At 35.3% G+C, this 25,461-nt stretch overlaps 1 protein-coding gene across 1 annotated transcript; it reads right to left on the bottom strand.

The window, feature by feature from the left end:
• Positions 1 to 23,575: 23,575 nt before the first annotated feature.
• LOC131030557 (ethylene-responsive transcription factor RAP2-9) lies at positions 23,576 to 24,438 on the bottom strand. The gene has a single exon (XM_057961419.2). It carries the CDS (start codon positions 24,220 to 24,222, stop codon positions 23,719 to 23,721), a length of 504 nt encoding a protein of 167 aa, XP_057817402.1. The 5' UTR covers positions 24,223 to 24,438; the 3' UTR covers positions 23,576 to 23,718.
• Positions 24,439 to 25,461: the final 1,023 nt, after the last annotated feature.

Genomic DNA, 25,461 nt, shown 5'->3' with positions numbered 1-25,461 from the left:
TTTTCTAGGCACACTTACTTTGCTAATGGTAAATGAACATCTTGTTTTCTATGTTTGAGAAGTTGTCTAAAAGGTAGGAGAGTATGCTCTTGTCCATTTGGACAATCAGAAATCCTGACCCTTGAAGCGCTTCTATGTTTGAGATTTGATTACCTTTAGTGGGCCTATCACAGTGGTAAAAAGTAATCACCCTATGAGAACGAACCAAGTGAGTACATCTAGACCTAAGATTTTCGACTCACTCTAAAAAATAGGCCTCTCGGGATTAAAATCTCGAAGGATGGGATTATTTGAGTTTTCTCTTTTGAGATCTCTCATATCGTACATTTAGTAGGTCCTCACAGTCTCAATCATGCTTGCGTGACTACTTCTTGTTTCGGTACCTTGTTGGACTATAGGCCTCAATTGTACTTGCACGACTGCAAGGGGTAATTTCAAACAAAAACCCTTACTAAGAACCCTAAGATAGAAGCTACCCAATTCACCTCTGAAAGGGGGATAATCTTTGTGCAAGAGAGATAGTAACTCTCCCAAGACACTTTCCATATCATGCCCCCATTAGCATTTGGAGTCAGATAAACAGCATTGAGAATCCATTGTGTGAGACTCATCGACCGTATTCTGATTAGCTATTAGGTGTGTACCTAAGTTTGCAAGCAAATATTTTCTCTCTCAGCCAACTTCCTTAGGATTTAGCGTGTTGTGCTTGAGGTCACTTATCATATCACGTGTTTGCTGTGTCTTCATCCCTAAAATAAAAAATCAGACATCTAAAAAATTGGAAAACATAAGCAAAACATCAAACTTCATTGACCAAAAATCTATCCAAACAAAAATTTTGTCTTTGTTCTATCCTAAGTCGTACGAGCTTTCTAGTTTGTCATACAAGAAATCTAGTTTATCGTCTGACCCAGTGAGAATTGTCATATGAGTCAGTTTAACAGATAATTTTGTGTTATCTTTTGTTGTCTGGTTCTATTAGAAAGCTCGTACGAGTTTATGCCTTTGTCCTACGATACTTCTAGTTTGTCATATGTGTTGGTATTATGGATGTGTTGTATTAATTTTTTCATTGATGTCAACACTTGTCAACACTTATCAGCACTAGAGATCTTTGGTTATGTTCACTGGTATTTGGTTCACCGGTAAGTTATATTGTTCACCGACACTGAGGATGACTTGTTATCATCTGGAGATCACTTGGTTATGTCAAAGATATGGTTTGGACACCTGGTTTTGGTGATTTGGTTATTGGTCTAATCGAGTTTGCATATTTGTTGTTACCAGCAAATTGATCTAGGTTATGGATCGACATGCGTTATCTATTCCAGATCAGCACAACACATTATGGAGATGATTTATTGATTGGTTATTATTGTAAATGCATTAAGCCGACATGATGCATCGCATATTGATTCATTTGTAATTGATTTAATTGTAATATTCTTAGTGAGCCGACCTACACATTTGGTCTTAGGTTTTGGTATATATGTAAGATCTCATTTGTGAGATTAATATGGTAGCAGAAGAGGAATGTAATAAGATATATGTGAATATAAGCAGAGCTACTCATGGAGACATCATTTGAAGATTAAAGGAAGGTTTTGAAGAAGACAATCAGAGATTAACCGGTACCGAATCCAGCATACAAAGATGCTACTATGACCAATAAATTATCATTGGATTTAACCATCCAATTGTAGTCAATGTGACTCTCACTTTGTGATTGAGCAGTGAGCTCTAGGCAGTTGGCCTTTCTACATGTGCAAAGCCCATTTGTACACACATACTATCTGTAGTAGTATCATCTGATTGTGGGTAAGGTTTCCCACCCTGGTTTTTCCCCTGACAAGGTTTCTATGTACACATATCTGTATTATGTGTTGTGGATGTTATTTGTCTTTCTGTTTCATGCATTAAACTTTACCAGTATTGTTATTAACTATTAAACTGTCCATCGACATTAAGTTTGGTTTACTAGTATTATGCATCAAGTTTGATTAAGTTATATTTGGTTTGAAATTATTAGACAACTAATTAACCCCCCCCCCCCCACCCCCTCTCAGTTACCTCCGGGTCCTAACAGTATGGGCCTGTCTAAATTGTCATCTGGGGTTGTCTAAACTATCGTATGAATTTCTGTCTCTGTCAGTCCAGAGCTGTCTTCTTGCATGCCTTTTTTAGACCTATCATGTTTGCTTGGTCAATTTACAGTGAGCATAAACACCTGATATTTGTCATTCTATGCTTAGATTGTCTTCTTGGTTTACTTGGTCAAGTTATCATCTATCAAATCGGATTCTAGAAGTAGACACCTCAAGATTTTCAAGTATTCGCCTTAAACAAGTTCAAGATCTAAACATTTAAAGTGCATTATCACCCTCTTTGATAAAATGATCACCCAAAACATAGTTTCTCGTCAAGATCTATCATCCTCTATCACGAAAGTACAACATTTGGTCAGGATAACCTTGTCCCACATCGTAGGATATATTGTTCCTATTGGACTTGGTTTTATCAAAATCATCATCATTGCACTCCAAAACTGAAGATCAAAAAACTTGCAAACTTTTAAACACTTGAATTATCTTTTCATGTCATATCACTCTATTATATCTACATTGGCAGTTGGTCACTTATCAAAACACCTTTTAGACAATCGGATCCCTGAAACGGAATTTGAAACATTTGAAATAGGTGAAGATCATAGCAACATGGCATACCAAAGAAAAATACAAGAAGAAGACATAACAAGTCAACATATCAAAGAAATCAAACAATCCCAAAATCAAAATCCAACTATGTCAAACCCTCACAATGATTCAAATGCATCTCCAAAGAAAGGTGGCTCTTTTATGCAACTCTTAAAGAGATCCCTAAAGGATTTTGCTGAGGGAGATCAAAATCGCACACCTATGTCTAGCAATGGCTCATCCCCCAATAAGAAAATTGACTCTCCAAAGGCATGTATTCCTACACCTCTTGAAAGCTTGCAAGAACCTTCCATAACATCCTCACCAAACAATACACCCAAAGATGAAGTTCCCCAAGGGATATCTATAATGGCCATCAAACCTATTTTAGATGATCCTATTCAAAGCCCATCTCCTTCATATCTAAGCATTGATTCCTTGCAATATCCCCATAATGCTTCCTTACAAATTGAAGTCCTCATTCATAGAATGCTCATTAAACATGTCCTAATAAATGGGGGAGCTATCTTAAACATTTTCTCATTGAGTCTTGTCCGTGCTCTAGGTTATTTTGAAGATGCAGTTGATCCCTAGAAAAAGTTCACATTCAAAGCACATGATGAAGAAGAGCATATTGTGATATTACCCATCAGAGTGGGACCTTTGCAGAAAGACACAACATGCCAAGTTATAGAATTGGAATTACCATATAACATACTCTTGGGAAGACCATTGATACATGACATACAAGCTATTCCATCAACATGTCATTGGTGCCTGAAATTTCCATACAATGGTTAGGAAATCACGATCTCAGCAGACTCAAATCCATTGCAGTGTTGTAGTAATATAAAACCAGCTCAAAAGGTCATTGTTCCACATAATAGAGAGGCAAAGTCTTCAAGCACACAATCCAAGGAACAATCATTTGCATCAATTTGTCAAGCATAGAAAAACAAATGTAGCTAAGAGCTCGATGGAAGTAAGAATATTTTCTATCATAGAAAAATAAACAAGAGCAACTTGAAATTGAAAGGGAAGAAGAAGATGTGGGTGTCGATGTAGTTCACACGTATGTAGGACAAACATTAGGAACTAGCCCACTTGAATCCGAATCACATTTGGTTGACTTGGACTTAATCGAGGACAATCAAGAGCTACTTGTGTGAGGTCATTCTAACGAGAGTATCATTCTAGACATTGAAATGCATATTGAAAGCTTTGACATCTCTACCATGACCCCTAATATCTTTGAAACAATTCACCCTAAGGATCCTTTACCCTTAATCCATCCTGAACTTATGGACTAGGAAAATGAAAGACATACCACCATTGATACCTTTCCTAATGACCATGCCATATCCTTATATCTTAATGCAATCAAACCCACAACAAATTCCACTAGGGATTTCGCTAATGTATCTTCGAGTCACGTGGGTGCCAAATCTCCTAGCCGCAAAAGTGAAAATAAAGAAAAAAATATCAGGTCTACTGCTGAAAACCATTTATTGGTAACAATAGACCTAGAAAAAGTAAAAAGAAAGGATGCATCTAACGGTGAAAACCTCCTTGAGGCGCCAAAAGATGGGAGATTTGACACCTTACCTGAATAATATCAAGAGAGGTCATCTATCCTGATAGAACCAATAGAGATAGTTACCATGGGCACAACTAATCTACATCCAACAATCTCTCTATCAAAACATGAAGTACAAAAATATTTGGAACTCTTCAAAAGAAGGCAAATCAAAAGATGGTCATATGCAAACATTCCAGGGTTTAATACAGATGTTATAATACATCACCCAAATATCAGTCTAGGAGTAGGCATCAATAATGAAACACAACATGGATCAGGAGCAGGCATTATATTCATCACACCACAAGGTCATACAATTCCAAAAGCTTACAAATTAAGCTTTCCATGCACCAATAACACAATAGAATATGAAATTTTGGTTACAGGTATCAACATGCCTATAGAATGGAACAATATACAACTTCAAGTCTTTGGAGACTCTCAACTCATCATCAGTCAAATCAATGACGATTATCAAACAAAGGATGAAAAGCTAATGCCTTATAAAAAGATGGTTGATGATGTCAAGAAATATTTTTTAGAAATAACTTTTCAGCAAATTTCAAGGAATGACAACAAAGTAGCAGATGTCATGGCAACACTTGCTTCTCTCCTTTAGACACGAGAAAATTAAGAGCATTACGAATTCTTGGTGGAAGAGTTGTTTTATCCTGCACATAATTGTCCTGATTCCCAAACTATCTGTCACATTGCTGGGCATGATTCCTCCCGCTATGGCCAAACTTTAACATACCTGAAAGATAATATCCTCCCTCTTGACCTATCAAAGAACCAAAAGAGAAACCTTATTCACCAATCCTCCCATTATACTCTCATCATGGATACCCATTTTAAACGAGGTCTGGACGATACTCTTTTAAGATGTCTTGAAGAAGAAGAATCTGAGAAGGCCTTAAATGAAGTCCATAGTGACATTTGTGGCACTCATTCAAGTGGTCTTACCCTTTCAAAAAAACTCATACACTTGGGCTATTATTGGCCAACTATGGAACAAGATTCTTTTCAGATAGCTAAACATGCAAACAATGTCAAATCCATGGAAATTTGATTCATGCACTAGCACAAGAACTTCATGCTTTGGCAACATCTTGGCCTTTATGCCAATGGGGTCTTGATCTAGTAGGAAAGATAAATCCTTCTTCATCCAATGGTCACAAATTCATCCTTGTAGCTACATAATATTTCACAAAATGGATTGAGGCAGTACCTCCCATCAATATCATAGGAAAACAAATTGTTGCATTTATCTTGAACTACATCATTTGTTGCTATGACATGCCCATGACCATTATCACTAATAATGGGTGACCGTTCAAGAATCAAGATGTACAAGAACTATGTGAAAAATTCAAGATCCAACACAGATTTTCCACACCCTACTATCCACAAGGGAATGGGCAAGCAGAAGCATCAAACAAAACCATTTTGAAAATCCTCAAAAAGACAGTAAATGATGATGGCAGAGATTGGCATATTCAATTGAACCCTACTCTATGGGCCTACCATACCAGTATCTGCACACCAACAGGTGCCACACCTTTCTCTCTTGTCTATGGATTAGAAGCAATACTGCCAATAGAAGTAGAGATACCTTCTCTACGAGTATCATTAAAAGGCCTTATCCTAGATGAAGAAGAACGAGTATCTAGGTTGCAAGAGTTAGAATTGATTCATGAATGAAGATAAAATAGCTTTGATTATTTGAAGGTATATTAGCAAAGAATGTGCTGAAGTTATAATCACAAGGTCAAACCGAGAGCATTTCAAGTTGGAGAACTAGTACTAAAATAAAATTCATGAAACCAGTCAGATCGAGAAAAGAAAGGGAAGTTTGAACCAAACTGGTTAGGTCTGTTTGTGGTCACAACAATATTTGGGTCTAGAGCATATCAACTATCAACACAAGACGAGAATCAGCTTGAGGAACCCATCAATAACATGCATCTAAAGAAGTTTTATGTCTGAAAAAGCAAAAAAATTCAAAAACAGTGAAAAAGAAGAAAAATTCAAAAACAGTGAAAAAGAAGAAAAATCCAAAAACAGTGAAAAAGCAGAAAAATCCAAAAACAGTGAAAAAGCAGAAAAATAAAAAACAATGGAAAATCAAAAAATACAAAAACAATGAAAACAGGGAAAAGAAAAAAAATTTAAAAAATCAAATATGAGAAAAAGTGCAATAAAAATAGATGGTGAAAACCTGGCAAACAAGAGCTATCTGTCGGCTATCTCTTCCATCTATTAGTTCCTGCATCCTTTCGCTTGCATTCATTTTCCATTAGCGCTATTCATATCCATAATAAGCCTTTGTACATACGCGGGCATCGCGGCTGATTTCTCACCATGGTTTGGATCATTGGGTATATCATAATGACTTTGTTTCTAGGCTTGGTGCAAAATCCTGCACTTGACTGGGGGCAAATATTTTTTATCATTTTGAGCTTAATCAAATAGGAAGAACAACAGTTAGACAAAACTTAGCAAGTGAAAAACTGAGACACATCCAACGTTGAACACGAGATCAAATTGTCAACCATCAAACTATCACATGCCAGTCTAAGCACATCACACACTTTTCAATGGATGATATCTTTTGGATAATGCTTTTAACACTTTGGTTCAACTTTTTTATCTTGATTTTCACTATCATGATTTCTAAGTGACTCCATGATGTCTCTAACTAGAGGAACAAGGAAGGAACATGACAATTTTCTTATTTGTTGTCTGTAAATTAATCATTAATATGTGCAAATTTGTCTCAAGACATGATCATCAGAGTATCATCGAAGACATTTCCGATTTACATATAGAAATGGTTAATACTACCTATTTTATACAAGCAACACTCAGGTCATCTTGGTTCAATTATACCTCGATGTTTGTGCTAACTTGCAATATCAAAATCCAAAAAAGTTATGCTCAAGTTATCACGGTTTAATTATACAATCAATGCTTGCACCTACTTCCCACATTTTACAAAAGCTCTATGATGACAAAATGCAATAACCCGGTGACTGGTCCAATCGTAGCTTTGCATTCACATTTGCATTTAGCTTGCATTTCATTCTTGCATGGGATCCCACAAGCTCATCTTATCCAAGGTTAAATCTATCACATGAATCATCAAAGCCTCATCATAAGTGTATACACAATCAGACTGATGACTCATCTCTCTCCAAATATTGTTGACCCAACGCAAATCTTATGTTATCCCCTCAATAGAACCAACATCAGCATATTTGAATCTTCCTGCAACCTTCTATCAACAAAATATTAGTTCTTTATCCAATAAACCTTATCAATTCTATCAATCGATCGCATATAATCTATTCTATCATGTCTTACACAGGATGTATCTTTCCTGGAACCAGACGTTCTAATCGTCTTGTATAGGATATATCATTCCTGAAATGAGACGCTTTGATCATCTTTGTCTTATACAAGAGGTGTCATTCCTAAAACCAGACCAAATCGTGATCTTATCAATCTAATCAATCTTGTTGAATTCTATCAAGCTCTATCAATCATCGAAAATCGCATCATCGTGATCCAAGAACTCACACTTTCATTAATCAATGTTGTAGACATGAAATCATTTCTAATCGAGACATCAATTTCACAACGATCCAAACTCTCCAAAAGTCAATTATCTCAATTGATCTCCCGAGGGGGCATCATCGCACTACAATTTATCAATCAATGTCTAGGGCATCCTATCGAACCAATGTCATCATCAAAATGAAATTATTCTTTGAATCAACGCGTCATCACACCTTGCTTCAAAGAGAGGAAAAATGTATACACCTAAAAATGGTCTGGAGATAATTAATTGAATAAGCAATTATTTAATTAATCCCCCTTCCTAATTTAATTGAATTCATTATCAATATGATTAAATTCTCCCATTCATCTACTTATTAATAAATCTAAGGATTTATTTAATAGGTTCATTTCAATAGTCCCCTTTGATTAATTAATTCAAATTAATTAATCCTCCCCCCATTTAATTCATTTCTTCTAATCCCCTAATTAATTAAAACAAATCAATTTATAAGTTGTTGAAAGTTAATTATCCTTTTCCTATTATTTGAATTTTTAAATTCAAATTACCCACATGCCTCCTAACTTCTAACCACCTAATCTAATCTCCCTCTATCCTAACCCATTCCACCTAACCTTGGGTTTAACTAACCCTATCCTATCTTGCACATCCTAACCTCCTTATTCTAACCTCCTATGGTGTGGATATTCTCCCCTTGAGATACATGACACTTTGGCCACATGTCTCCTCTCTTGGACACTTGTCCTCTTATGAGAAAGGCTCCTTGACACTTCTCACCATAGAGAGGACAAGTGTCCCTCCCTCCAACCTCCTCCAATTTCATCCTTGATATCTTCAAACTCAATCTTGACCATTGATTCCTACCCCCTCACCCTTGGCCTTGGAAATACTATAAATATCCCCCATTTTGGAGCACAAAGGATCCCATCTCATATCAATTTAGGCATACCATTTGAGCATTGCTATTATAGGCAATTGCATCTTAGATCTAGTTTAATTTGATCTTTTCTAGCATAATTGTTGAATCATGTAGCTTAATCAATCTCTTTTCTAGCTTAATTGCATCATCATCATAGCTTAATCATGAATACCATTAGCCTAATTAGAATCTTGGATCAATCTATCATAATCAATCTCATCTATCTTGCATATCATTATCATTTCAAATCCTCTATCTAGGTGTAGTCAAGTCACTGGGATTGCTTATCCAAATCTGCGAGCAAATCCACACTCGCATCTCTTAGGGGTTGATAGGTTGCTTTGTCATGGTTTATCTTTCATTTGCTTTTAATTTTCTAACCATTCTTGTAATGATCTATTGAGTGTTTGTGTTGCAGCTGCAGGTATCCTACTTCACACAAATGACAATATCAATCCTTGAAACTATTGAATATGCCTTGGCTGCTAAAGATTTAGGCCTATAGTATCTGCCTTTCTTGGTAGAAGCCCTGGATTCTTTTTGATAGATATTCCCGATGTCATCCCATTGAGCTTGAGTAATGTCTCCTCCTCCTATGAGGTTTAGTGATTCAATATAGTCCTCATTGATTCCCCTTAGAAAAATCAATTTCAAAGATTCTTCACTCAAGGTGCTATGCTTAGACTTTCTGACACTGAACAAAAAGCTCTCAAGATAATCTTCCAGACTTTCATCTTCTTTTTGTGTCATGTGGAAGATATCATCACCATGTTGATCAATTTCTCTACAGTAATATTTATACTTCTCCATGAAATTTTCCTTCATTTCATCCTAGGTATTTATTGCATCTCTACCTGAACTCATAAACCACCTAAGAGAAACTTCTTTTAGAGAAGCAGGGAATAGCTTGAGTTTATAGGCATCAATAGTATAATCATAGCTTCTACAAGGAATATCATATTCAAACAGAAAAGTAGCTGGATCTTTTATGATCAAGCCATGGAACTTTGGAAGAGAGGAGGTTGGTATATTCTTCAAATTTACATTATCATGCTAGTTAGAAATAGGGAATTCAAAGGTGGGATTAGGTGGTGGACCTCCTCCACCAGGAGCTATCATTTGTGGTTGATAAGGAACTAGAGGTAAAATATTATGTTCAGGGGGGTCGTTTAAGAAATCAAGGTGTCCTTCTACTAAATAAAAAATGCCTTGGTTTCTAGCTTCCACAAAAACTTCAGCAAAAGGATATATATCTTGGGGCCTAGCTTGAGCTTATTTCAAGAGCAGATTGTGAGGGAAGAAATCTTCCTAATACATCTCTTCTTCTTCTATGCATGCATATTTTATGAATGAATCCTAACAACTAACTTTAAACCTAAAACAAATTGGAAGACTTAAAAATGATGGATACAAAAGGTTCTTAAAATGGCACCATCCTTGGCAACGATGCCAAAAATGTCCATCCTCACAATTGGATTAGTAACGAGATTCTGAAACCTAAGCTAAGGGATTGGACATCCTTATTGAGCAGCTACCTTTCTTGTGGCAAAGATTCATTTACTTTATCGATCAGGGATGTGAAGTTGAAATGGGTCGACACTTTATGTGCAATAAGCTCAAGTTGAAGCCATTCTATCCTATTGTAGGAAAAGGAATTTTTTTGAAAGAAATATGCAGAAACATAATGACTTAACAATCTATCAAAACTCACAATTGAAAGAAACCTAAGCAACTACTACTGATGACAATGTTCTGGTCAGTGGACAAGGACTACTCTGCCTGCTAACTCTATGGTCACACTGTCTAATCTCGTGAGGAGATAAAGACCTTTATTTATAATAAAAACTTATAACAAACTTCCAATTGATCATCTCACGTCCCAAAGGAATAGGTGAGTAGAATTCATTACATCAAAAGAAAAATTCAACGCATAAATGTAGAACAAACAACTGTCCTACTGCTGAGAAAATATAGCACAACCTCCTTTCTTAGATTTATGCTTCATCAAGAACAATCATGAATGCTCCACTAATCGCTTTGCTGAAGAAGCGGTCAATTGGTTATGAGCTCCTTCATTGTTGTTTCACTTTGACTGGGTCTGCATCCATTAACACGATGATGTGTCTCTTTAACCGCAAGCTTAGTTATCCTCTCATCTTGGTTGTCCCTACATCATGGTGTTAATTTGCACAAAAGAATGTGTATCCATTGATGCTAACATAACATAAATTAAACCATATTTTAAGATTAATTCAGATAATTTGCATAGTTTGACTGTATAAAGATCATCAAATAACAACCTTAGGTCTAGGATAAATCAGATCCAATAATACTAAAAAGACATCAACTAGGGGAATTCTATGACCTAAACATTGACCAAACATATGACCAAAGCAACAGTTTTTGACAAAATCTGACAAAATGGAGCCATTATTTTGGCTCGTCATAGTGCATGAATGTCAAATAGAATCATAGTGCATGAATGGCCATCTATATACAAAATTTGGCCTCTGATTACATACAAATCAGCTCATGGCCATCTATATACAAAATTTGGCCTCTGATTACATACAAATCAACTCATGACCATCGTCTATACACAAAATTTGGCCTCTAATTACATACAAATTGGCTCATACCTGTCATCTATACACAAAATTTGGTCTCTAATTACATACAAATCAGGTCATGCCCGTTGTCTATATACAAAATTTGGGCTCTAATTACATACAAATAAGCTCATGAATGGTTGTTGCATTTGTTAAATTAGCACCACCTTCATACTTTAGTTCTTCTCTAGCAAGGGCTCTTTTTACACATGCACCCACACTATCATGCTCTCCCTTTCCATGTCCAGACTCAGTAAAATTCCAAAAATGTTGTACACCAGTCCTCATATGCATCCTACTCAACCAATAGAACATCCTTGAATTCTTGAATTGTGATGTGCGGTTATCTGACCATATAATCTATTGGTTGTATTTGATATTCCTTTCCCTTAAATTCTCATAGTAGAGTTGAAATAATCCTTACACAAACTTTGTCGAATGACTACGATTATCGCTAATGTAGAGGTGATATTCTCTTACTATCTGTCTATCTTGCTTCATGATATCATGTGCATGCATGAATGCTATGTGTACAAAAAAGTTGCCTGTTGAAAGTGGTAATATTGGGATTGCACTTCATTTTGAGGTTGTAGCATATAATTCTTTGCAAAATCTACAATAGAGATGATGGTACCAAGAGGAAATATATCCTTACATATCTTGAATTGATCATCCAACCACTGCGCTCTATGTGTATGTATTATGTAGTAATAAACTAGTTTCTCCTAAATAATACTCATAAATTGTGCTACGAGTATATCTTGACTCACCAACTTACATCTCTTCAACTCTTTTCCATCTTTAACCCCATATGTGATCGACTTGTATTTTCCATAAGAGACTAGTGTCTTTCCAATTTCATGTGTACTCTCTAAATGTATACATTTTTGTAACTTGTGCAAACCACCACATGTAGAACACAAACCTTTCAAACACATAATCTTATAAAAGGTGCAGTCATCATCTCTTTGACATGATACACTTGGAATAAATTGTCTTGATGACTTTGGAGGTGCTTGTATACCATATTCTTGCAAAACATCATTAGTGTGCAAAATACAACATAAATGACGATATATATCATAATGCATGAAAAATTCAATATGTATTCTACAAGAACACATAGTGCATGCATGATTTATCTTAACATAAAAGGGTTTTGCCATTTCAAAATTTTTTTGGCTAATTCTTATTTTAGGATATGTTTGAATGAATTTCTCGAAAAAATGTGTTTGAGTCATATCCAAAAAGTGCTTTGGATGTGGCTCATAATCTCTTGATCCAATTCTCCTACCAACATCTCTTTGATTGGGTGAAACTCTTGTGTTGCCATGCCAAAAAATTTCAATTAATTATCTTAATGCATCAACAACTTTTTTTTTCATGGAAGTCTACCCAAAAATGCCCAAAGAGAATTATTGTTAGGATCCTCAAGTTTGTCACGCCTCCCTAAGGCATGGTGTAGTGTTGTTTTAATTATCTTTAACGACTTACTTGTTTTGCTTATTAAACGAGACTTTTTAGTTTGGTTGCTCATTATGGTTGACGTAAGAACACATCAAGTAACATTTGCATCTTTAGAGCATGATGTTGAACCAATTACTTGATACACATCAAATAGATTTCTTACTATAGTTTTTTCACCATTATTTTTAGATGATATTAAGCATCTTGTGGTTTGATTTAAGCTCTCAAAATAATTTTTCCATATTTTATTAGCCATTCTTCAACAAGTGTGTTGGGAAATTTAATCGAGCATTGGCTTCAAAATATTTTGATCAATGTCAATTATATACTTTGGTTTTCTATGAATAATTCTAGGAGGTGTTAATGTTCTTGCATGTTCTTGGCTTGCATTCAGTACTTTTATTTGATCATTGATTAACACTTCTTCTTGGTTTGCATTTGATTCATTCGATCCATGTAATTGAGTTGGTGTAGATGGTGTACCTTCTCCTCCCAATTTTCTCATTTCACATAGTCTTTGCATGTGCTCCATCTACCTTTCCTTTGCTACCTCTTGTGATTCAATGGCTCCTCGCTTCTTCCTTCCCATCATGATTATGAATTGTTCTAAATAACATCATATATAGTAAATAATATACAAATTAAACAAAAAAAACATTTCATTAAACTATGGAAATCATTGAATTTGGCAATCAGAAGCATAAATGAAACAAAAAAACATTGAAAAATTGAACTACTAATGCATTTCAATCATTTTAAATAATATAAAACAAAAAGAAATCATACACTATCTGAGAACGTCATGGGCGAAGACACGGTTTTAGTGGGTCCTTCACTAGAAATTGTGTTTTTTTGGCCATTATGAAACCACCTCTAGTGTCAAAAACCTGTTCGCATTTTTATTATTAAAAAACTCATACAGGTTATTAATAATATAGACAAATGGAGGGGGAGTGTTGTAGAGGATATAGTGGCAATAACTTGTACACAATTTTGATACTATACCTGAGTGTATAGTGAAAGAAACCTATACGAGGTATTGACACTATAGACGAAGGGAGGGGGAATGTTGCAATGCCTATAGTGGAAATAACCCATATGCAATTTTGACACTACAGACATGATTCTATAGTAAAAGAAACCCATACGAGGTATTGACACTATAGAAGAAAGGAGAGTAGTGCAACATCTTTAGTCACAAAACTCGTACGGGTTACTGACCCTATACAAAAAGAGAGAATGAGGGGGGGTGGAGGGAAGGAGAGTGAGAGTGAGAGAGAGAGTGAGAGAGAGAGAGAGAGAGAGAGAGAGAGAGAGAGAGAGAGAGAGAGAGAGAGAGAGAGAGAGAGAGAGAGAGAGAGAGAGAGAGAGAGAGAGGGAGGGAGGGAGGTTGAGAGAGAGATAGAAAAATAGGGAGAGAGGAAGAGAGATAGAGAAAGAGGGAGAGAGAGGAAGAGTGATAGAGAAAGAGGGAGAGGAGGAGATAGAGAAGGAGAGAGAGGGAGAAAAAGAGGGAGAGTGGGAAAGTGAGCAAGAGAGATAGAGAAAGAGGGAGAGGAGCAGATAGAGAAAGAGGGAGAGAGGGAGAGAGATAGAGAAAGAGGGGGAGAGAGAGCGAGGAAGAGAGATGGAGAAAGAGGGAGAGGAGGAAATAGAGAAAGAGGGAGACAAGGAGAGAGAGAGAGAGAGAGAGAGAGAGAGAGAGTGAGCGAGTGGAAAGGGGGGTTGAGAGAGAGAGGGAGACATATAGAGAATGAGGGAGAGAGATGGAGAAAGAGAGGGAAGGGAGGTTAAGAGAGAGAGAAAGAGAGAAAGAGGGAGAGAGGGAGAGGGATAGAGAAAGAGGGGGAAGGGAGGTTGAGAGAGAGAGAGAGAGAGAGAGAGAGAGAGAGAGAGAGGGAGAGAGATAGAGAAAGAGGGAGAGCGAGGAAGACAAATAGAGAAAGAATAAGAGAAGGAGATAGAGAATGAGGGAGTGAGGGAACTCTCCATCTCCCTATCTCTCACACACACTCTCTCACTCTATATCTCCCTCTCCTTGTTCCACTCTCCCTCTTTCTCTATCTCTAATCCCCTTTCTCTTCTCAACCCCTCTCTCTTTGTCTCTCTCTGCCTCTCTCCCTCTTTCTCTATCTCTCTCCCTCTATTCTGAGATCTATCTCTCTCTCCCCCTCCATCCCTCTTTCTCTATCTCTCTCCCTCTCTCTCCCTCTCTACCTCTTACTCTATTTCTAATCCTATTTCTCTTCTGAACCCTCTCTCTCTCTCTCTCTCTCTCTCTCTCTCTCTCTCTCTCTCTCTCTCTCTCTCTCTCTCTCTCTCTCTCTCTCTCACACACACACACACACACACACACACACACTATTACACACAATAATAACCCATACGTGTTTTGCCTTGTACTTAGCATTGGATAACAATCTTGAGGCTAGGGAGCCTTATTTACCTCCTTTTTATGTGTTTTCTTCTTCCAATTTGATTTCTCAACTTCATCGCCATTAGGTTTACACGTTATCAAGTGGGTATTTGTCAAATTGCCACCATAATTTCACCCATCTTCTAAGCTTTCTAGCCATATAATTTTTTAAAAATTTAAAAAATAATTAACATATTATTCTTGAATTTCTTTTACCAGTGTCTCCAAATTTCTCAGAGACAGACGTGTACCATTTTTTTAATAACTTTTGAAGTACTTGTCAAAATTTGAAAAAAAAAAATATATTATTGTTCTACACTTCATTCTTTACACTTTAAAAAAAATCATTTTTTAATTATTTTGATGCAAGTTATGTGACATGCATGAACAAGTACCTAATTTTCAAGATGTGTTCACTTTGAAAAATCATAAAAAAAATATTTTAAAAAAGCTCAACAAAAAATTACATAAAAATACACAACTTCCAATGCTCTCTCTTAACTATCTTTCTACCAAAGGGTTTCTCAAAATACTAAATGCAACTATAATTTTTTTGATGCGCACATCAGACGCTATGTTATGTTTTGCTGAAAAAACAAGAATACTTTTGTGTCCGCGGAATATTTGACCCACTTAATCTTATCCAATTTTAAAAAACTATAGTAGTTTGGAAACTATTTTCAAATTACTACAATCATTGTTCTTTGGGTATCTTCAAATTTTGAGTGGACGAGTCACAAATTGCTCCTCCAAGTTCAGGTTTAGCTGACTTAAAAAAAAAGGTGTCCACTTATACCCCCTTTTTGTTCACCATCTTGGTGCACTTACCCAAATATGTAACTTTTATTTCTAGCTTTCATACTCATAGGTTAACAATGGGATCTACATTCACTATCTCAAAACAAGATACATGAATATTTGAATTACAATGAATGAGCCTTCAACATTATTGCAACAAACAATATCCTTAGAATGTAGTTGTCTTGACACATTGCCTCAAGAAACCATTTGGCAATTCAACTCCAAAACTTTCACCACACACTTTAGTGCCTCAAATTCACATATTTTACAATCCACACACATTCACATCTCTTGCAATTTATTTGATCTTCTATATATACAATTTGTGTCATCTCAAAACTTCAATTAGGTTAGCCAGAATAGGAGACAAAATTGCAACCCCGACAAGTTGGCCCAAAATTATAATTGCGGTGAATTTGGTCCAATACAAGAGATAAAGAGGACATAAAATAACTTAATACATCATTCAATGTAGCCCCAATCATCAAACACAATGACACACATCCTCCAAAGTTAGCAATAGGGTAATGTGTAGATGAAACATGTAGTACATAACCACTTGGCCTAAAAAAAATGTAAAATTTTCCCAATGAATCTAATCAATTGGAATCACCATGAGACATAATAGGGTCAAATAATAACTCGTCACAACCTCCAATAATAGCACAAATCCCTAAATGCATATTGCAAGTAAGAGAATAAACCCTCTTGGCTAAATAACCACAAATCACCTTGAAAAATAACAACAAACAATCTGCAGTACCAAAAGGATAAACCAATGTTATGCAGACCATATATGAACATTCCATGAACATCCAATACCATTCTCAAATATTCATTTTACATTGTCATACCAAAGCAAGTTGGCACAACCAAACTAATATAGAGTTCTCCATACCTGGATGCTCAAACAATACAAGCATGGGATATAATATTGAAAAACACACTTGTTGAACATTTCATCACCTCAAATATGTATTTAGACACTACACATACATTATATGCACGTCCACCAAGCTGCAATAGTAGAAACATAAATGTGGAGAAATGTGAAGCATTTTTCAAACCAGTCCTGACACACAACCATACTACCAACATATTGTATTCATTAGAGACCAACTACAACAACACCAGGGACATGAGAAGATAGGGGTCCAATGTCCACAAAACACACATATTAAATCCAAAAATACAAGACCATATCTTCAAACATGGCGAAATGTGAGGCATTCTCCTAGACAATCTTCAACACACTTTCCTGCATCTTCACACTTCAACAACCTACAACAATCATAACATCCCTGTGACATCATTTTCTCACTTAGGAGCATAAGGGGATGACCCAACATTTTGTAGCATACATAAGATCATCACCATCATATTACCATGCTTCTAATTCTCATCTTAAATTTCTTTTAATCCTCATGTCAATGCTTCTAATCCCCAACTTAATATAATATCATCATGATACCATCTATTTTGATAACCAACAAGACATGACATTTAACCAGATCATTATTCTTCATACACCACATCATCATAAGCACCATTACAACATACTGAATGTAGACATCAAACACCAAGAAGGTGAACATCCACAACAAAGAACATCTACAACTATCATACATTAGTGCTCTATATCAATGAAAACAATCTCAACTCAACACTAAGTGTATAACAAGTTGAGGTTTGACATCAATGACAACACCTAGCCATCAGTGACAAAAATTGCCAACAATGTCCACCTTTGTCATTGATGGCAACACTTACAACACAACACTGATCATCTGCACATTCTTCCCTTTCTACACTTACTCTCCCCATATGACATCAAGGACAAAGGGAAAAGGGTCTTCAATAGGACCTACATTAACTCATTTGCACTTTCTTTTCTTCTTTCTTAACATTTATCTACACTCTCTCCACAATAATCATATGCATTCTTTCTCCGCCTTACACATGCTCACCCTGTTAGCAACAACCCACATACTATCAACTCCCCCTAAGAGAAGAAACAAATAATAAACTACATACTACCCTTGAGGAATAGCTCACATCAATCCAAGATAAAAGGGATGTATCATTAATTTCTCCCCCTGGAAAGATGCACCATCTTATGCATCTAATTAGGATGGGAAATAACCCCTAGCTTATGTCTAAGATACCCAAATGTATCCTTTTAAAGTACCTTTATGAAAATTTCTACAATCTAATCCTTTGTAGGTACATACTTCAATCTGACTTCTTGCTCTACAACCCACTCTCTTAGAAAGTGATACCAGATAGAATTATGTTTATCCCTTGAATGCACCACCAAATTCTTTAAATTGTTTATAAGACTTGTATTATTACGTTTGATGGGAATAGGCTCATCATAACCACCTTGATATCCTTCAATTTTTTCTTCATCCACAACACTTAGGTGTAACAAGATGTTGTAGCAATATACTTAGTTTTTTCTCTTGGTAAAGACATTGAATCTTGCTTCTTACTAAACCAAGAAACCAATCTCTCTCCCAAGAAAAAATGCAGTAATATTGGTACTTCTTCTATCATCCACACACATCAATATAAACCTTCAAAATACCATCACTTTTGGCAATTGAACTTGAGAGACAGACAATGAGTGAAAAATCATTCTCAAATTATGTTGCAAACTCATCCACTTCTGCTATAGTAGCAACTTGTTTCTTTTGCATGCCCTTGTTTTTCTTATTCGAGCATTGACTAGCGTAGTGACCCATCTGATGGAAACAAAAACACTTTATCTTACTCGAATATTTCTTCTTCCCATCCTTAGAAGAAGACCCTTCAATTTTCCCTTTATTGAATTTCTTCTTACCCTTGCTTGCAAGAGAAAGATTTTCTTCGTCTTCAACCTTCTTGGTTTGACCTCCCCGATGAGCATTTTCACGAATATTTTCCTAGATAAAATCATCCCACAGCCTCACCCAATTGGGTAGGCGATCTCTACCAACAACACACTTGAAAAACACTTCCCAATTCTTCAAGAAACCATTCAAGGCTATCCATACTAGCTCATCATCAACAACAATCTCTCCAGCAACAACCAACTCGTCTCTAACCTGTGTCGATCTAGACAAGCAAGAGGTCACACTCTCACCCTTGGACATCTTGGTGCTATGCAGCTTGTCCTTAAGTATCATCTTACGACTTTGATAGTTGCTCTGATAAAGTTTTGTGAGCATATCCCATATTTCCTTGGCAGTATTTTTCCTGGATAGATGAGGAATCAAACGACATTTTACCCCATCAAGGATAATCCTTTGAGCCTTGGCCTCCTTGATTTCATGCGAATCTAGGGCAATAGGACCGTTTACTGGTGGAGTCACTTCTATATTAGCATAGGTCCACAACCTAAATTCTCCTTGAGAACGAATGTAATTCGAACCTTCCGCTATAAGAAGTTAGACATGCCCTCAAGATGGTCCTCATACCAACGTTGGTTGCCACTGGAAAATAAGACACTCAAAGAAATTGAAAACTGAAATCTGAAGAAATCTGTGATACAAAACTTGGCTTCATATTCAAAGTTTAGAGCTCTGATACCATGTTAATTTCTATAACCCAGCATAAAATTAATTGTTCAACATATATTGCGGAAAAGAAACAACAACAACGTTTATCTATCTGATTTGTAACAATTAATACACTGGGTTAATTAAAAGAATGAACAACGGAAGCGAAAAACAACAAGCCAATCACTATAACACAGATAACACCAATATACCTAGGAAACCCCAATGTGGGGAAAAACCTGCAAATGTTGAATATTCTATTCAGTTTCAAGAGAAAACTTTCCTTTCGAATACAATCTTAGTTGCTACAACAATTTTACATATATAGCCTTCTTGATGAAAACATCGATTATGCAAGAGAAGTCAAACTTTCCTCACACAACACAACCTAAGAGAAACATTCCTTGCATGACACAAACTGGAATTTTCCTTACATGAAGTGACAGAAAGGAAACTTGTCTCACACAACTCAAGACTATCTCACACACAAAATTGCTCTTGGTGATATCCTCACAACTCTAAGAAATATTCTAATTACAGAATAGAAAATATGCTAATGTTGAACATCCAACACGAGTTGCACTTAAGCAACTGCCACAACCACACCTTCTGAAGTACAAAAAACTTAACACAAATGACATATGTACAACAATTAATTATCGAATAAACTCCCAAGTATTTGGCAATCTAGTATTTCTTGTTGCTTTCTAAATTCCATCATATAATTTCAATGACATTAAATCATGACATACAACCATATACATCATTCATTAGTAACATCACCTATTTTTAGGACAACATTTTTAAATATTGTGTATTTCATTGCTTCTAATCAACTTCTTGAGCATGGCTTTCTCTTAATGTTAATAGATTTCTTCTTTGTTGGGTATGATGTCTTTATCTTCCTCTTCTCCTACAACATCTATTTATAAAGCTCACACATTTGGTAAGGTTTCACTCTTTGTCTCCTTCACAATAGTACAACTTTCTATACAGTTCCAATTACATATGTAGCCCTCTTATTATTCTCCAAAAGATCTAAAATGACAACAAATTTACCTAACTCTGTCTATTTCGCATATGCCCATTCATGACACAAACTTACAGTCTAAAAGTTGTTAAAGCTTGCACAAGAGCTCAATCAAAACATAATGATAATATTAAGGGTCCTAGAGATCTTCCAAGTTGTGATCGAATGCTGAGAAATGGTGTTTACTAGCAATATACCTATGTTGGGAAGAAGAAACCTTGAATGTGGTTTGTGTATGTCAAGTTGTTAGGAAAACGATCCAGTGGATAGAAAACTAAAAGCGATAACATGAGAAATTCTAGTAAGAAATCCCAGTATGAGACACTCCTTGTGGGGGGTTCGCCGCCTAAAAAAACCTATCAACTAATCACATACTTTATTACAACCATTTCAATAATCTAAATGGGTACAAAGGAGCTTAGGCATGTGAGACACATCATACCTAGACTATTTGATGCCTCTTATTTACTTAATATTATATAGAATAATTTTTTCTTTAAAATGTTAATATTATTTTCTATATGTTTTATTATAATTAGAATAAATTCATATAAATAAATTATATTTTTTTATGACAAAAGGTATGATATTATAATAATAAGAGGTGGAGTGTGATGACTCGAGTCCTTAACAAAAAATGTTTTCTTCTATCTTAAATTTGATAGTCATTTATATGCCAAAATATAAATATAAAAAATAGATGCATGTAAATAATTATTTAAATTATAATTATGAAGATAATGAATGGTGGTTCCAAAAAATAAAACTAAAAGTCAATTATAAGAAATAAAATAAGTATATTTAAAAAAGAAACAATGTCAATACAATAACATTTATGTGTCTATGGATGACATGGAGGCACATTGGAGAAGGAGGACAGTGATAAGATTGAGGATGACATGGAGGCCACAAATTTTTCAAAGTCTTCTAAGTTGGACACCAATGCTCCTGACTCTAGGACTTTGCAGGGAGATAGTAATAACACCTCCCCTTTATCTGCTACTTTCCCCCCCCCCCCCCCCCCCCAATGCTAAAGGTAAACAAATATGTGAGGAAGATGGGAGGAAGTCTGAGGGTGTTCAGAGTGTTGTTGATGGAGGTGAAAAGGCGGAGGCTATCCAATGTGCGGGCTGTAAAGCCATTTCTGAGGATCTGAACAAGGTTAAAAAGAAGCTTGAAACTCTGGACAAGCATTTCAATAGAATTATGAAATTTTCCCTGAAGGTCATGCATTCCTCGACCACTACTATGTGTCTTCTGCATCAAGAAAAAGAGAACCAAGGAGGTTTGGGAGGTGACACCACAAAGGACCTGTTTGAGTTCCTTGCGAATGATTGGACTGGACTGTTGCTTTCCCAGCACATGGAAACAAAAAAAAATGAATAATGGGTGCCTTTCTCCATTTTTGCTTATGGTTTCGTTGCTGGATCTACTGGATTCTAGTTTTGTTTAATTTCCTCATCAGCCCTGTGTGGCTTTTTAAGACTTTTTATTTCTAGGTACTTCTGTAAGAACAATATGCTTATTACAAGGGTTAGTTGGTTTAGTGTTGGTTTCTTTGTGGATATCTACATTTTCATATTTTACATGGACATGATTTCCATCAATCTTGTGATATTCTATAATAGTATGTGGAATATGTTTTTGATAGTTAAGATAGTGATTAGCTAATACTCTGTTGTTTGGTTGATGTTAATGTGCTGATAATGCTCTCTTTGAGACTTGCTTGTACTCTGGGTCAACCCCCTAGTTTGGTTGTTTTTTTATCAAAAACATTTATGTGTCTATTTATGTGGTATGGATAATATAATTCCAAAGTAATTAAATTGCTTTAAACTAAAATAAAATAAAATAATTATTAAGTAAATAAAATGGGTTAATAAGGCAAGATTTCCACAATCCAAGATTAATTTTGCTTTGGATAAAATTATGTACAATGTTTTGAATCAATGACTCATATCACACTTCATGATCCATCATTATTTTTTTTATTCCCGTAGGTCTCTACTATCTCGATGATGGATCACGGAGTGTGATCCAAAACGTTGATTCAAAAAATTATACAATTTTAATCCATAAACAACATTGATCTAAAAATTGATATCTTTCAATTTTTAAGATATCTAGATGCTAATCCTATTATTCATCTCAATAATATCAAATGTTTCAAAATATATAGCTTCTATATCACCATGTTCATAATATAAAAAAAAATTATAAAGAACTTACAAGTTCTATTCTATTCATTTCATGTCACATCATATATATGATAAAATATAATCAAATAAAATTATAGTTAAATTCACATAGATTTTAAAATTATAAAAATTAAAAAGAACTTTCGAATTCTATGCTATTCACTTCATAATGGAATTCATATAAATTTTAAGATTATAAAAAATTAAAAAGAACTTACAAATTATATGCTATCCATTTCATTTGATATCATACGATAGAATATAATCAAATAAAAAATATAATTGAATTTCACATAAATTTAAAAATTAAAAAAAAAGAACTTACAAATTCTACGCTATTCATTTTATATCACACATATGATATAATATAATTGAATAAAATTATAATTGAATTTCACATAAATTTAAAAATTAAAATAAAAAACATAAATTTTATTCATTTCATTTCAAATCATATATAGAATAAAAATGTATATTTCAATTCATAACATAACTTCTAACGATTCAATAATGTAATTATATTTCAATTCATAACAGAACTTCTAATGATTCAATAATGTAACTATATTTCAATTCATAACATAACTTCTAACAATTCAATAATGTAATTATATTTCAATACATAACATAACTTCTAACGATTCAATAATGTAATTATATATATCTAAATTTATTATAATATAAAAATAGTTAAATTATATAAATAACACTTTATTTATATATAAAAAATTATAACATTAATATTATTTTTCATAATATATACTCATATCCGAATTCTGTCCTACAAATAAACCCAATCAAATTCAGAAACAAATAAATGAAATTATGATATTACAAAATATACCTACTTTTCCAAATTACCACCAAACAAAACAGCCTGCAACAAACTACTCAACAAATATGGCGGGCTTCGTCTCTGTAACAGGCGAAACCATTCTTTGCAGAAAATCTTCACAAAATTTCCCGCCCTCTGATTGCTGCCGCTGGGATTCGAACCCTTGACCTCCGGGCACGCCACTCCTACCGAGAATGGCATCGACGGCTGCGCCAATTCTAGCGGCCTTCTTCTGAATATCCTGGCTACTCATTTCGGGCCGCGGGGATTCGAACTCGAGACCTCCGAACACATCAAGCGGAAAATTAAGAGCAGCAGACTTTCCCCTGAGATAAAAGGCGGCTGTATCATAAGCTTTGGCGGCGGCCTCAGGAGTAGCATATGATCCCAACCAGAGGCGCGTTCTCTTATTCGGCTCTCTTATTTCACACACCCATTTTCCCCATTTCCTCATTCGAACCCCTCTGTAAGGATTCGTGTTCGTCTTAGCCCTGAACTTTCTGTCAATTGACGGCTTCTCTGTATCCTTCTTCTGCGGCTGCTTCTCTTTCGCCATCGTCGATTATGTTTGCCTCAGGAAAGGAAACTTGCTTCAAAGATTGGATCTTTGAGGCGCGTATACGTAGTGATGAAGGAATACACGTTTGTTGACGACGAATTGGTGTTGGGATTCTTATTGTGCACGCAACCAGAGTTTCTCCGATTGTGGGGCGTCGGCAACTTCATGGAATTGGTTACGTTCCTTTTGCTTGCTTGCAAGAAAAGCCGTCGGAATTGACGGTGGGGTGAAACCGAGGGCTGAAAAACACTGGTCTAAAGTTTGTAAGATGAATCGCATAAGATGCTTGCTTTACACGTTACTGGAAACAACATTCATTCTGACGATTTTATTCGTTATTCGTTATTCGTATCAGCTTGCCGACTCCATGGAAGGATCCAAGTTTGAAGCTTGTTTAGAAATTTCACACCAACAAATTGACTTGAACTTATCGGCCGAACTTCTCTGCCACCTTTGTGTTAATCTGTTTTGAGATGTTGGTATGAAAAAGTCAGCATGTTATGTTGGGGCCACATTGTTGTTTCTTTCTACTAGGGGCCACCCCTGTCACAAAGATCATCTCTTGCCAATGGAGTTATATGAAAAGCAGGGATGTCATATGTAGGTTGATGGAAACTTTTGGATGAATTTCTATGTAATTTCAACCAATCTAGATTTGGAATGAGTGGGGATATAAAGGACTATGTTGTGGAGGACAAATTCAAGCAATCTAGATGGGAGGAGTCCATTTTTTTTGGAATGAGTGGGATACAAAGGACTAACAAATGTTGTATGTTGGGGAGGACAAAAATTCAAGCAATCTAGATGAAATAGTTCACTTTTTGAAAAGTGTTGAGATGTAAAAGATAATCAAATGTTTCGGGAATAAGATCATTTAGTTCTTATGATTAATCTCAAAGGAAATAAGTAATACAATGTTTTACAATAAAAGTGGAAAGATTTATAAATTATGAAGATTCACATCTTATTCAATATTGAAGGACATAACAAAAATATGATTATTCAAAACTTTATAAATTCATATTACCGACGATGATATTCAATCATTCTACACATGAAATTGATTAAAATGGGTATTGTCAATTACTTAAAACATAATTATTCCATGTCACCTTGAATGATATTAAAATCACCTTGCACATGAGATGGATCAAAATGAGATTTTTTAGTTACTCAAAACTTAAAACTACGTGTCATTTTAGATGGCATTTAGTCATGAGAATGATCAATAAGGGA

Source organism: Cryptomeria japonica, chromosome 6 (assembly GCF_030272615.1).
Source record: "Cryptomeria japonica chromosome 6, Sugi_1.0, whole genome shotgun sequence".
Taxonomy (NCBI): Eukaryota; Viridiplantae; Streptophyta; class Pinopsida; order Cupressales; family Cupressaceae; genus Cryptomeria; species Cryptomeria japonica.
This window is presented reverse-complemented; position numbering and strand designations above follow the sequence as displayed.

What these genes read in the sequence shown, in the direction of transcription:
- LOC131030557 (XM_057961419.2), bottom strand. Translation starts at nt 24,222, where the DNA reads ATGGCGAAAGAGAAGCAGCCGCAGAAGAAGGATACAGAGAAGCCGTCA.